General features: G+C 39.0%; 2 protein-coding genes across 2 annotated transcripts; both read left to right on the plus strand.

Moving 5' to 3' along the window:
• Positions 1–3,943: 3,943 nt before the first annotated feature.
• rgs1 (regulator of G protein signaling 1) lies at positions 3,944–5,214 on the plus strand. The gene is made up of 4 exons (XM_026375265.1): positions 3,944–4,002; positions 4,323–4,402; positions 4,481–4,647; positions 4,880–5,214. Exons 1-4 carry the CDS (start codon positions 3,992–3,994, stop codon positions 5,054–5,056), a joined length of 435 nt encoding a protein of 144 aa, XP_026231050.1. The 5' UTR covers positions 3,944–3,991; the 3' UTR covers positions 5,057–5,214.
• Positions 5,215–11,258: 6,044 nt separating this feature from the next.
• LOC113171317 (regulator of G-protein signaling 13-like) lies at positions 11,259–12,634 on the plus strand. The gene is made up of 5 exons (XM_026373607.2): positions 11,259–11,435; positions 11,555–11,614; positions 11,718–11,779; positions 11,865–12,031; positions 12,124–12,634. Exons 1-5 carry the CDS (start codon positions 11,353–11,355, stop codon positions 12,307–12,309), a joined length of 558 nt encoding a protein of 185 aa, XP_026229392.1. The 5' UTR covers positions 11,259–11,352; the 3' UTR covers positions 12,310–12,634.
• Positions 12,635–14,070: the final 1,436 nt, after the last annotated feature.

Genomic DNA, 14,070 nt, shown 5'->3' on the forward strand with positions numbered 1-14,070 from the left:
TATATACATACACACATACACAGATATACATGGTTGGTATATATATGGTTAAGCTTGTTAACCATTAACACAAATATTTCTAATAGCTTTCAGGGGAATAAAGTCCATCTCATTATTGTCTTTTTACAAAACCCTGCGTGGAATACCTCACAGTTCACATTAATTATGCATCCATCTAGATAGCAGCTGCATGCGTGTACTGCAGTTCCTGCTGTCTTCTCACACAAATACAAGTGCTAGAAATGTAATGATGTGTTAACAAAGGTAGGAGCTCAGCTGGCCTGCCAAATTCATCACCGCTTAAGATTAGTTGCCCGCTAAGAATTTGCTGGCAGATTTCTTTTTCTTTGCAATTGCTATTTAAATTTGTGACTCAGGCTGAGCTAAAAGCCTCTGAAATCATCCACAAGTTAAAGATGTATTATAAAACCTGTGAAGGGAAACAAAAGCGTAAGAAAGCAGTTTGTCTGGAGATATAAGGCTTGTAAAACAAGATAAATGGTACTCTGAAAGGAGTTTAAGGCAGAAAGATCTATTGTTAGGCGTCTGATGTGGTTTTACACAGATTTTCTCAAATAACGAGAGTTTCTCTTTAAAAGATTCCTCAATCAAAGACAAAGTCTGTTAGTAGTTTTGCACCCTTGGGCTCTGGTATCCAAGTTCTTAAACGCGTTCCCATTTGTTCACCCCAGCACGCCCCATAGTCATAGAAAACGTGTAAAAATAAAACATTTAGCAAAACTGTGCACTCCAAAGTTCATACAGTACAGTGAATTGTGAAATTTCTAAAGTCAATGCTGACGTACCTACAGAAATTACAGGACAGTCCACATGGAAGGTTTTGCCCAGTTTTAAAGTCTCAAGGTTAGAGAGAAAGTCAGACCTTGAACTCTAAACACTGCACTACAGCAAACGTTCGAGAAGCATCTGTTTTTGTGGGGGAAAAGCATAATGAACAACTTCCCTCGATTCTCAAAGTGTCTGCACTGTCTTCATTGAACACGTGATGCATATCTGGAGGCTCTACATTACCCTGAAGAATCATTTCTGCAAACTGGAGTCCAAATATCATTGAAACTAATTGACACAGGCTTTGTCAGTTGCATTGGATGATCAGTCACAATCACAGCTGCAAAAGCAGTTTGTGGAAGACAACATACATCAATAAACATTTGTTTTAGTTCTGTAGCTCAAGTTGGTTTCCATTGTTCCTACAGAGATCATGTCAGTTCTTGATTTGATGTATTATTTAAGGACCATCAGATACTAAATAAAATTATTGCTAAAAGTGGTGAAAGTAAGCAATAAAAAGAAAGAAAGAAAGAGAGGAATGTGCCTTCATGTTGCCATACAAGTCCAGAAAAATACATCATATATTTTCAAATTTAATCGAATGCAACCAAATACATTCCACTGGCTTGAAAGCGAATTGAAATCAGCTTTTGCATATCAAGGTCAATCTACAACCTCCCCCGTGCAGTCCAGGTCCAAATTCACATGCTGTCAACAATTACAGAGACAGGTGAACACATGAGGGAACGCTACAGTAGAGAAAGGAGGCCTGCACAGGACTGGAGTGCCACCATGTGTGTGGGGAAAAAAGTGCAGCTTGGTTTGTGCCTATTGTGAACTGCTGAGGAAGCAGTGAGGCACATTTCACTGTAGATGTGTGAAATCAAATCAATGCTCTTTTTTTTTTTAAATGCCCCTTTTGTCCTTTTGTCCTTTTGTCCTTGGTAACACCGAGAGCTCAGAGTAACTTTTAGTTTGGGAACATGAAAAGCTAAAAGACTGCAAGATAAAACACCTTGGCTAATGTGCAGTGAATGCACACAGACTACTCTCCTCTCTCCGTCCTCTCTTCGTTCTCGGTGGTGCCTTTTTTGAAAAACAAATTCCTCGACTTGGTGCGTCTACACACATGCAAATAGGGGCAGCCCGAGTGTTTTCCATCACCCATTTTGATTTACATTCTTGGTTTGTTAGGACCAATCACGTCTGCACCAGTGGTCAGAAAGGTCAGAACAGGCTAAAATACACTGGACATGCTCAGTATGAAATATGTATTATGATTCACTGTGTGTCCCACGCAGCCCACAGTCTGCAGACCCAAAGGAACAAAGGACATAACTATAATAAATATTTCTCTTGTGCAGATCTGTGTTATAGCACAATGCTATCTGTTCATGCACTGTGGAAAAGTAAAGAATGCTACACATTTATTCACCTCGAGATTGACTAAATTATGCATGAGTAAGCAAAATCTCCATCAAAATACATCACTGTTTTTAGCCTGTTGATTTGTGTTGACTGGGGAACCACGCTGGACCAGGCGGACTTGACCTCAACGATTGAATGGACCGCCATGACATTTTACATTTTGAGGAGAAATGCTAATCATTTTGATGATCCTCTGGCCTTTACGGTCGCCTGAGGATGAATCTTGATGACTTCAGAGGAAAAGACCAAGTTAATATTTGTGGTTTTATATGAAATGTCTTGGGAACGAATGGATATTACTGACATGCAAGAGCCCCTAATATTTTGATAAATAATTAATTTTAATGTTCCCCTAGTCTTTCCACTAGAACAGTTTTTAAACTTGTATCGTTTATGACCAAACTGAATTATATTTACTCAGCTTCAGCTGTACTTTATGCCTGGTACCAGACAGCAAACGCTAGCATGACAAACAGTTTATCTGCTAAACATTGGTTTGTTTGCATTGTCAATGTGAGAATTATTTACTCTTAGCATTTAGTTTAAAACATTAGCCTCATTTGGATAAAACTCACCGTGGGGTGATGATGATGGTGAAATCACAGCACATAAAGTGTAACATGCATTGTTTTTACGCTTTTTTCCGTCACTGTAGTGGTTCCTAAATGACCATATACAATATGTGGACGTTAAGCATTTTCACACTAAAGTTCATGTCACACAAAGCTCATTAAAAAGTAGTAAAAAAGAAAAGATATCAGAGCTCCACTTTAAAATATGAGGACACTTGTATCTCTTGGGATTTAAATTACAGCAGGAGCAACGAGTTCACAGAAAACCAGTAAGTAATTGGGGCTATAATTATTACCGGATGAGGGTGAAAACATTTTCCTACATACATGCCATGGAAGGGATTAAAACCGTGGTCGGCACAAGTACTGGTAAAATCACCACACCTCCTCTAAAGAAATACATCCAGGCCAAATGAGGCTTTCATCGTGTCCACATTCACAGTGCTTTATTTAATTTTTTTTTCCAAGGCTTTATCTTTTTTGACAATCCACACTTGCACTACATATTGACTCATTTCTGGACATGCAGCCCTGCTGTCCAAATACCTACAGTGAAGGTGTTGTGAGGCCCATTAATAAACCAGTGCTTGTTTATGCTTTTGTTACTGTGATGAATAAGGAACACTGCAGATATGCAAATAGCAGGATGGCAAGCCTTTTCCTTAATAGTGAATTTGTTTATGGCTATTTGTTTATGGTCAAGATATTTCCCAGAGCTTCCTGACCATCGTACAATGCTTTAGTTAAATCTCATTCTGTATTTGATTTGTAGTGTTTTACCACAACAGTCCATTCTGTTACCATTTCACTAAATATAAAAAGGTTTTAATAAGTGGTGAAGACTTTTCTGAATTGCTTTGTTGGAATCATCTTGATCAAATTCGCTTGTTTAGTCTTCAGTGACATAAGCAGCCAGCCTCATATTGTCACATTCACGTTCACAATGATCACTGTTTTGGACAACAGGTGAGGTCATCTGAAATCACAGCCGAGGTCTCTTTTCCTTCAGACACAGAAGGATGCCCTGACTCTCCCAACAACAACACTTTGCATACAGATTTCCATATATTCCATTCAGGTTGGGTGGGGGTCATTTAGATTTGTTCAGTCACTTGACTCTCTCATTTCTAAACAATCACAACCCCATCTTCAGTCTGGCAGGATCTTATCTCTGTCTCCCTTTGGTAGAGGACGTGGAGATGGCGATAAAGTGAGTTACTGCATATTTGATTATTGGGCCTTTACCATTTTCTGCAGGCAACAGCTTAAGAGCAACCATGTGGAAAATACCAAGGAGGTTTTCACTCACTGTAAGTCTCACTTTGTATTGTGCCTTTACCTCTGATGGGGCTTGTAGTGACAATGCTCAGTGCATCAAATAGCTGAAATATTTACAGGCCCTGAAACGTAATACATCATGTACATAAAATGATTAATGAATTTGCTGCTGTGGTTTGTATGTTGCATGTGGCTGTAGAGTTCACAGACAACTGGGCTAGTGATAGATCTTGCTGCTCTTTTCAAGGGTAGATTGTGTTGCTTTCCCAAGGATCCCCTGGATGATGTTGAGATTTGGAGTGAATCAGTGGACAAAGTCCTTGGCTGCAAAGGTAAGTCTCTTCTGATTGTGCATAAATATATATGATGTATGTATACGCGCTACCTGCCTAATGATTTGTCATTTCCAGCTGGACAGATAGCGTTCCGGGAGTTCCTCAAGTCTGAGTACAGTGAGGAGAACATACTGTTTTGGCTCGCCTGTGAGGAGTACAAAAAAATCAAAACAGTGCCAGAGATGATCTCCTCCGCCAACAGGATCTACTCAGAGTTTGTCCAAACAGAAGCGCCGAGACAGGTACCTGAGCACACGCTGTAAAAAAGACAGAGTGTGTTAGGATTTCAAATCGGATAGATGTTACAACCCACAGTGTTGTGGGCTGTAACATAAATGTAGCCATTTGACTGTGATGTATTTGCTGCCATAGAGTTGTGTTAAGCTTATGTTGATAAAATAGTTTTCTTCTAGAACATTAAAGTGAGGAAAGAGTTGCGATAACACCTCCCTGGGTGACTCTGTTTGATTCCAGATCAACATAGATTGCAGTACCAGAGAAAACATAACAAAGAACATCTCCCAGCCGACTCTGACTTCGTTTGATACAGCACAAAAGCTCATTTACAGTCTGATGGCCAGGGATTGCTACCCGCGGTTCCTAAAATCTGACATCTATCAGGGACTCCTGAGGAGAACCGCTTCAAGGTGACTGTTTTAAAACTGACAGCCTCTCTGACAGAGGCTCATAAAGTCTTCTCTCCAACTCTGATCTGCTGTAGCACTCTTTGATTTCAGTGTGGATAACAGGTTTATGCCATACAATCCAGAACCTATGTGTAGCAGAAATAGCTTTTCTCAATCTGTGTGATTCAGTAGACAGTTACAGCTTAAGGGAATTTGCAGCTTGTATTATATTTCATCTCTTTAATTATGTTAATATTAAAAAAAGGGATTGTGCATATAATTCTTCTTTAATGATCTATTTTCTCTTCTCTACCCCATGACATCAATAATAAAAAGAGTTCCTGTATTGTAAAGTATTATTGACACTTTATGTAATTGATTAAGCCAATATAAATCCTAGACATTTCACATGCAAATAAATATGAGTGTATTGTTAAGCATCTGTGTCAGTTCTGTGTTCTGGGTGTGGTCCTTTTGAATGTGATGCAAATCACCTTAGTTGTTGTCAGAGAAGAGTTGTCTGTAACTACTGTAATATGCTCGCTGGTCACACAGACACCAGATGGCAACAGAGTCCTCAAGCAACACAACACTAAACACAAAGGCACAACTAAGCAAGAGGGGGGGGGGGGGGGGGGGAGGTGCCTGACATGCAAGTTACCATTGTGCCGACTTCCTTATGTTGCTCTGCAACATCTCCGCCGCAGTTTGAAGCCTATACATTAAACATAAAAAGAGGGAGGAAGTGGATGAGTCAACTTAGCCTGTAGTTAAATTAGCCCCTAAGTAAGGCGGGAGAGAAGACTTCCACTTTCTGTGGCACTTCAGACAAGTTCATTCATTGCAAAAAAAAAAAAAAAAAAAGGAGAACATTCAAATTGCTCGTTTTAATTTGATGGAAACATTCTCTTTAACAAAGCTTGTCATCTTTCCATGCATAAATCTCCATTTATAAAGAAGATCAATGTAAGGTGTCATGCCGAGTTTAATGAGAGCAGTTTCTTTTATATAAGATTTTAATTTTCTAATTGCCTATGTAAAAAGCATGCACATACAGAAGTGCGTGATGAAACAGGGTTTCCAAACTACTGTTGGACACATTGTTCAGATTCACAAATCAGGTAAAGCTCATGCTAGAATTCAGTGAATTACAATGCTGGTTATGTTGTTCTGTTTACAACTTGAACGCGCTTTCGCCTGGTGTAGGTTTTGTGTTTCAAAAGTGGAAGCTGGCACAGCGTGGTTTCTCAATGTGACTGCTGGGTGTTAGACAAACTGTTTTTTTCTGTTTGCGTCAGTGGCACTGAACGTGTGTGTGTTTGTGTGTTGTGTGTTTGTGTTTTGGGGGTGGCGGGTGGGGGGGGGGGATATTTTTAGAGGTGTTTCACATGATTGGCAGAAACCGCTCTGTGCCTGTGCAGACAGCTTGCTGCAACTTCCTCTAGTTTTGAAAACTCTGGTTGTGTTCACCTCTTTGTGGGAGGAGGGTTAAGGTCATTGGGTACTGTAAAAAAAAACAGTGTTTGATAAGCCACGTTTTTAAACTGCACTCATGGCTATAAAATCTCTCGATATGTAGCCCAGGGAAACTACAGAAAATGTTGCTCACAGAAAGTAAAACAGGAGACAGAAAAACGGAAAACTGAGCAAATTTGTAATTTTCAAAGTTGATAAAGAAAACTCAGCGATGGGTGTTGCAACCGATAAAGAAAACGTCATAGATAAGAGTTTATGTAACCACAGCAAACTGTCGACAGCTGCGTTCAAACACAAAACATTTCCTGTAAAGCAAAACATGAGCATACACAACATGACCATAAGAGCCAAACTCACATCAGGTTCAAATCCAGTGCATTAATATGTTATATATCATATTCTGCATAAGTTAGGGTTTATATTTTATTCTGGGGTTTTTTCATTCAATTTAATAAGATGCAAATACGTGTCATAATGCTTCTTTATGCAACAGCTCCTCTAGCTTTGAGACTCAAAAGGCTCATTTGAGCTCCTGCATTGTGAAGGCTCCCCTTCCCCCCCTATCCCTTCCTCTTCTGATTGGCCAGGTCACAGAAGTAGATTAAACTATACCCAAAACAGTATTTGTTGGCACCATCTCTATCTTTCTCCAGTTCCAGATGCCATCTCAATAAACAGTATAACATCACACAAATTGATTTTGACCTCTGAAATCCAGCCATCCATGATCAGATCCGAATCACGATAGTGGAGAATATGAAGAATATGTAAACTTAAAGATCTTGGCCAGAATTCTTCTTCCTCTGTTACTGGGCCCTGGAGTTCCTCACCGGCAGACCTCAGGTAGTGAAAGTTGGCCAGTTCATCTCCAACACATGAGTGTAGGAGCGCCACAAGGCTCCGTCTAGCCCCTTTCTCTACCTTCTCTACATACACAGACTACATGTCCTCTCACAGCTCCACTTCTATTGTCAAATTTGCTGACGATACCGTGGTTCTGTGCCTCATAACCAACAATGAGTCTGCATACCTGGGTGAGGTAGAGAGCCTGTCATCATAGAACCAGGATAACTCTCTCTCTCTGATCATCAGCAAAACCAAAGAACTCTTTGTGGATTACACACCTCTCATCATCATCGGGATCCCTGTGGAGAGGGTGAGCAGCTTCGACTATCTGGGAGCAAACATCTCATAGGACCTGACTTGGTTTGACAGCATTCAAGCCACATTCAGGTGAATAGAGCCAGGCAAAGACTGTACCATCTGCACCAGCTGAGGAAATTCAGGGTTTCACCAGAAATCCTGAAAGCTTTCTATTTAGGGGCCATAGAAAAGATATTAACTGAGTGCATCACAGTGTGGTATGGTAACAGATCCAGTCAGGACTGCAAAGCTCCACAGAGGTTTGTCCACCTAGCTAAGTGCATCTCGGGGACTGCTCTACCCCGTCTGCAGGACATCTATCTCAAATGCTGCAAAGACAGAGCTGCTAAAATCATAAAAGATTCAAACCACCCCAGTAACTGTCTGCTCATCCGGTTACCATCTGATAAGCGCTTCGGCAGTCTGATGGCCAAAACTGAGAGACACAGGAAGAGCTTTTTCCCCCAGGCCGTCATAACAACTGGCAATATCGCGCTTCTTTGCACATCTTGTTCTTACATCTTCCTGTTCAGATGTATATTTATGCTATTATGGTTATAGTTATATCTTGATACTTCTTAGACTTCTTTCCTTAATATTTTAACAATTTTGTTTGTTTGTTTCTTTATATCTTGTTTATTTGTTTGTACGGTCTATGGAGTAGACCTGATTCAAATGATACTGCTAGTTATTTTGCCCATATAATTGTGTATGTGACGAATAAATCTTGAAACTGAAAAAGAGTTTTGTAAAAAACTAATCCTGTATAATGTAAGAGGACCTGGCCTCTGTGTTATCTTACACACACAAAGCTCTCCTTCATGAAATGAGTTACCTACTGTAAGGTCATAGAGTTTATTGGTAACTCTTTCATGTACAGTTTCCTAATTACAAAGCATTTACCTGATAAACAGGCTAAATGGTAGATTAAAATAATGTAATGAGTTCCACATGTAATGGTTAAACAGAAACTACAGTTGAAAAAGAAACTAGTTGGATTGGCATAAACCTTCACAAATGTTCAACACCCCAAGAGAATGAACCCTAAGATCTTTGGTAATCTAGTTACTCCAATCAGGTGGACATTTTTTGTCATTAACAACAACAACAACTGTCATTACCACTGTTAGTTATTTCATGGCTTGACATTTTGTATAGTCACTGATGGTGCTTAGAGGATGAATTACATTTAATTTGGCAATCCCCTAACTTGTCCTGTAGCAACACCTTGACATGGTTTGTGGTATTTAGTGAAATGAAAAACAACAGCTGAGTGGATTCTTGTGAAATTTTCTAACAATATACAGCACCTGCTTAACATTACCACATTAATATTGCCATTGTACACATCAGTGCTCTGACATTAGCATTTAACTATGTACTGTACCTAAGTATGGCCTAACATAGCTATTCTTGCTCTGTGACTAAGGCTCCATCACCCAGTGACTTCAAAATCACACAGCAAGAGCATCAAATAGATTTTATGATTTGCAGGTCAAGGGTTCATTTTTAAGGCAGATTATGTAAAAAACGTAAAAACAGTGTTTTGACTAAGTGTGGGACTTTTTACTGTTGTATGAGTGGGAAGGATTATAGTAATTTATTCCCCTAAATATCAGAATCAAAAGGTTTCCTGACTGTTTCCTGGTTGTTTGCAGACATACACACTCATCAGCTGTTCTGATACTTCTCCAGAGTCAAACAAGCCAAGAATTCAACATAATGGGAAAAGAAATTGAACCAGGGCCAGTGACAATATTAGGTATCTTGTGCGGCACACATGGATCACAAACTGGCAATGTTTATAACGTGAACATAATACATCCAACTTAAATATGACAAAAAAAAAAAAGAAAAAAAAAGAAAACAGAACTACTCGAATGCTAAATATGGAAAGTTCTGATGAATGTAGTATTTCACATCAACATCACAAGGTGTGAATTAGAGCCCAAAAAACCAAGAACTACTAATGACCACTGATTTATATTGTTAATTAAACTGAACATGAGAAAAGTGAAGGAAAGAGGAAGGAGTGATTGTTCCCCTGGAATTTTATAAACTCTTCCTCGGGTCCTTAAGAATTTCCAGACAACAGGGTGAAAGCTTTTGTTTGGTCACAACTTCCTGTCAACACAGACACAGAAAGTAGAGAGGTTTAAAAGTCATTGCCTTGAACCTTAGCTGCACACTGAGATTGCATTAAACCCCCATGTGCCTACAAAGTTCTGAACTGTCTAAAGTGGAAACTGCGAGGCATTTTAGTGGTCTAAGACTCATACTCGAAGTGTGTCTGGTATGGTTCTGGTGGGCAACGTTTGTTATATGTCATCCCCCTCTGTTTCCCCTCATGCTTCCTGTCTGCCTCCACTGTCAAACACTGCATAGTGGCAAAGACACTGTCACATGGAAACAAAGACACTATTTAAGTCATATTGTAAGCCAGGACAGGACAGAAATTGTATGTTACTTACCTCTATAGGACACCAAATCAAAATCCCACACAGGGAATAGCCAAGTACAGACAAATCAAAAGAAAAAACATGAACTCAGATGCAAATGTATTACAATAAACACACATATACTATTCTGTATCAACAATATATATATATATATATATTAGGGTTTAGGGTTTAGGGTATATATATATACATATATTAGGGTTTAGGGTTTAGGGTATATATATATATATATATATATACATATATATATATATATATATATATATATATATATATATATATATATATATATATATATATATATATATATATATATATATATATATATATATATATATATATATCATATGTATATATCATATACTATTCTGTATCAACAATTTGTCCATCCACGAAATGTTCATTGAGTCGAATTACTATAGACTATATGACTATTGCTCAAGTGAAAATGTACAGCACTGGTAAATCAATAAAGTATTTCATAAAATGCTGAAACCATAAAGTCAGTCAACTGCCTTAGAAATGTTTTTTTTATTGAGCTAAATGTTAATTTGGTTATTCATATAGCCATTGTTGACTAGTTCTAATCATCATTTTAAGACATACATTCCCATTCTTAAGAGAAGAGACTTTAGGAGGCACAGATTTTCCAATTTGTGGTCAGATCAAGCAGTTTTCTTCTGCTCTCAGTGTTCATGCTAAGTGAAACTAAGTAACTGTTGCCTTTAGCGTCATAATTAGTGTACAGACCTGGAAGTAATAGTCATTATCTCATCTCACTCCTGTCAACAAAGCAACTACATACAAATGCTCCAGTGCCTGAGAGGACATAATGTTTTATTGAAACTTAACAGTGAATGCTGAAATGGTTTCAGCAACAAAATGTTCCCAAAACCTGAGACTTTGGTCCTTGAGGCAAACTGTTACAGAGAGAGCATTTGCCTATCTGCTGCTGAATTTTCCACTGGCGCATTTGCATCTCTAGACTTTGAATCAAACGAGTATAATCCAGGTACGGCACAGATAAACAGCTAGAGCTGCACTCTGCGCACGTCTGCGTCATCCTCAACTTCCTCTTTTTCTGCGGTTAGTTGAGAATAGTGTTGTGACGCTACCCACTAACGTTAGACTTCTGCTGTGCTTATAAGTTGGCGCTGAGCGGGTTCATCACACAGACGCAACGACATTCGGAGATCTCACAACTCTCTAAGAGCAGTTCTGCACATAATCCCACACTGCTGCCATGCCAGGTTTAGTCGCATCTCAGTCAAGGGAGCTCCAGCAACTCAACACAAACACTGAGAACAAGAAGATGAGCAAAGACAGGTAAATATTTCATTTCAGCTGATACATGGTGCCTTGTACCACATTTCATGTGGTTACTGATACATTTTTTAAAACAACACAAGCCTATGAGTAAAAGTCTTTTGTGTTCGATGAACCAGGGGGGGAAACCTGACGTCTCGACTGCAGTCTAGATCGTCCCAGTCCACTAAAACCGACGGGTAAGCCAAAACATCTCTGGAAACGAAACATCTAAGCTGGCTGACTTGACATAGACTTGAGTTTGTAACAGTGTGTGTGACAGTGTATCCCCCTTTTTTGCAGGCTTTGTTTTGAAGAGATGTCCCAGTGGTCAGACTCACTAGAGAGACTTCTATCATCCAAATGTAAGTTAATCGACACATAAATCAAGTCACGTTTCACAGTAAGTATTCTTCCTCAACGCTGGCTGACTGCTTCTCATCTGTTTAGATGGAATGAAGATATTTCAGGCCTTCTTGAAGACAGAGTACAGTGATGAGAACATAGAGTTTTGGCTGGTGTGTGAGGACTATAAGAAGATCAAGTCTTCCTTCAGGATGTCCTCCAAGGCCAAAAAGATCTTTAAACTCTACATTCAAGCTGAGGCTCCAAAAGAGGTATGTAGAAAGGCTTTAATAATGCACACAAATGTAGGCCTCTTATCACAATCCGCCACTTTAAGTCCTCATTATGTATCCTCTGCTTCCAGATCAACATTGATCACAAGACGAGGGAGGTGATCAGGAATAACATTAATGCGCCCACCACAGTGTGCTTCAATGATGCCCAGAGGATTGTCTATGAGCTAATGGAGAAGGACTCGTACCCACGTTTTCTCAAGTCTGACATATATCAGGCTCTAATGGACTCCACATCAGAATCAGTGAAGCTGTAAAAAAAAAACAGATACCGTGTTTGTTGCTGATGGACTATAACGCTGAGCCCAATGCTGGAGTACCTGAGAGAAACCGGGGTGCATGTTTGCTTGTCCTGGGACCACGGCTGGCGATGCTAAGCCAAAGCACCTGAAACATGTTTATCCAGCAAATCATTTTAATTTGGAGAATGTTTTAGGGTTAGCCACGAAGACACGCGCTTTTGTTAGAGAGAAGCAGCCACCTCAGCTAAAGAGACATTGTTCAGAACTAGCTGCTGTGATGGGAAATCATGTGTTCAGGTCAAAAATGAATTGTAGTTAAAAAAAAAAAAACACACACACACACACACAGAAGCGATAGTGATGAGGTGATGTGAAGGATTTCCCGCAGATGTTATGATTATGTGAATGATGTGTAAAAAGTGCTGGGGACTTTCTGTGAGACACACCAGGAAGTGTATGTGGTGCAAACAACACCTTCCACCTAATATGAAAGCGCACAAGAGACACACCATGTTACATTTATTGACATGAGTAAAGCAATAGATAAGTAAATGGTATCTATGGTAAGTTTGAAGTTTTTATGGACAGCATTATGCATTTTAAATGTTATATTGTGATATCAGTGCTGGTAATACCGAAATGCCTATATTAGAAGTATAATAATATTTTATAAGCTATACAGCATATATTCCACAGTTGTGCAGTGAAAACTTTGAATGTAAATATTACAGATTTTTTTTTGTTTGTTTTTAAATTGAAGTTTGTATAAAAATAAATTATTTAAATTTACACTGCCTGTCTGTTCTTACCTTACAGACTATCACAAAAGAGCCTTAACAATTCAGTGAGCTACTTGCTCACTAATTATTTCATCCAGTCAGTTTTTATTTTGTTCATTACTCACTGTTAAATTATCCACCAACTGGTGGTGTTTCTGTGAGTTTACAAATGAGAGTTAGGTAAGAAGATTGATGCCATTTTCATTTCTGTATGGCAACAGCCTCTTTTAAAACTAACTTCTTTCTCCAGCTCCTAGTTTTTGTCCTAAGTGAAGTAACCTGGTTGTAGTTTAGTACTTTGGCCACATAGAACTCTCTATGTCTTCTCATTAACATTTTGGCAATAAGGTAAAATGTTTTTCACTATGCCTTTGAGCCAAACTGAAATATTCAACATGTCTTGTACGTCCCATCCTGACCAGTTACCGAAAATCTACCCTGGCACTTTTCATATCTTTGGAATCTCTCTCTCTGCATGAGTTTGCAATGTAGATCAGTGAGGTTTTCGTCATGTAGGACTGTAATGATAAGGGCATGTTAACATCTTGATGTGTGTGTCATACAGTTGTGTATGGGCTGTTTGAATTAGTCACATCACTCTTCTATCTGTTATGGCCGGCAGAAGCTCAGTTGGGAGACCAGTCATCTGTAGATGCAAGGGTCAGCAGTTCATGTCCTGCTTCCTCCTGCCTTCATGTCATGTAGTCAAAGGCACCCATACCACAAAGTAGCACAGACATGTACTGTCTGGCAGCTGTCTACCAACATCCACACCCTATGGGGATCAAAAAAGTATCATATTATTCTGAATCAGCTGTTCATGTGTTATTAGCCATTCATTCTTATGAATGTGCTTCTCCCAATATTGAAGGATTGATTAAGCTTGGTGTTTTACTTTTCAGTCTTCAGTTTTTTTTAGCAGACAGCTTTCAAACCGAAACAGCATTTATATCACAAAAAAAGTACAGAAAAGGAAGTTTATCTCTGGGAACCAGTC

The sequence above is a fragment of the Anabas testudineus genome, chromosome 17 (assembly GCF_900324465.2).
Source record: "Anabas testudineus chromosome 17, fAnaTes1.2, whole genome shotgun sequence".
In the NCBI taxonomy this organism is placed as follows: domain Eukaryota; kingdom Metazoa; phylum Chordata; class Actinopteri; order Anabantiformes; family Anabantidae; genus Anabas; species Anabas testudineus.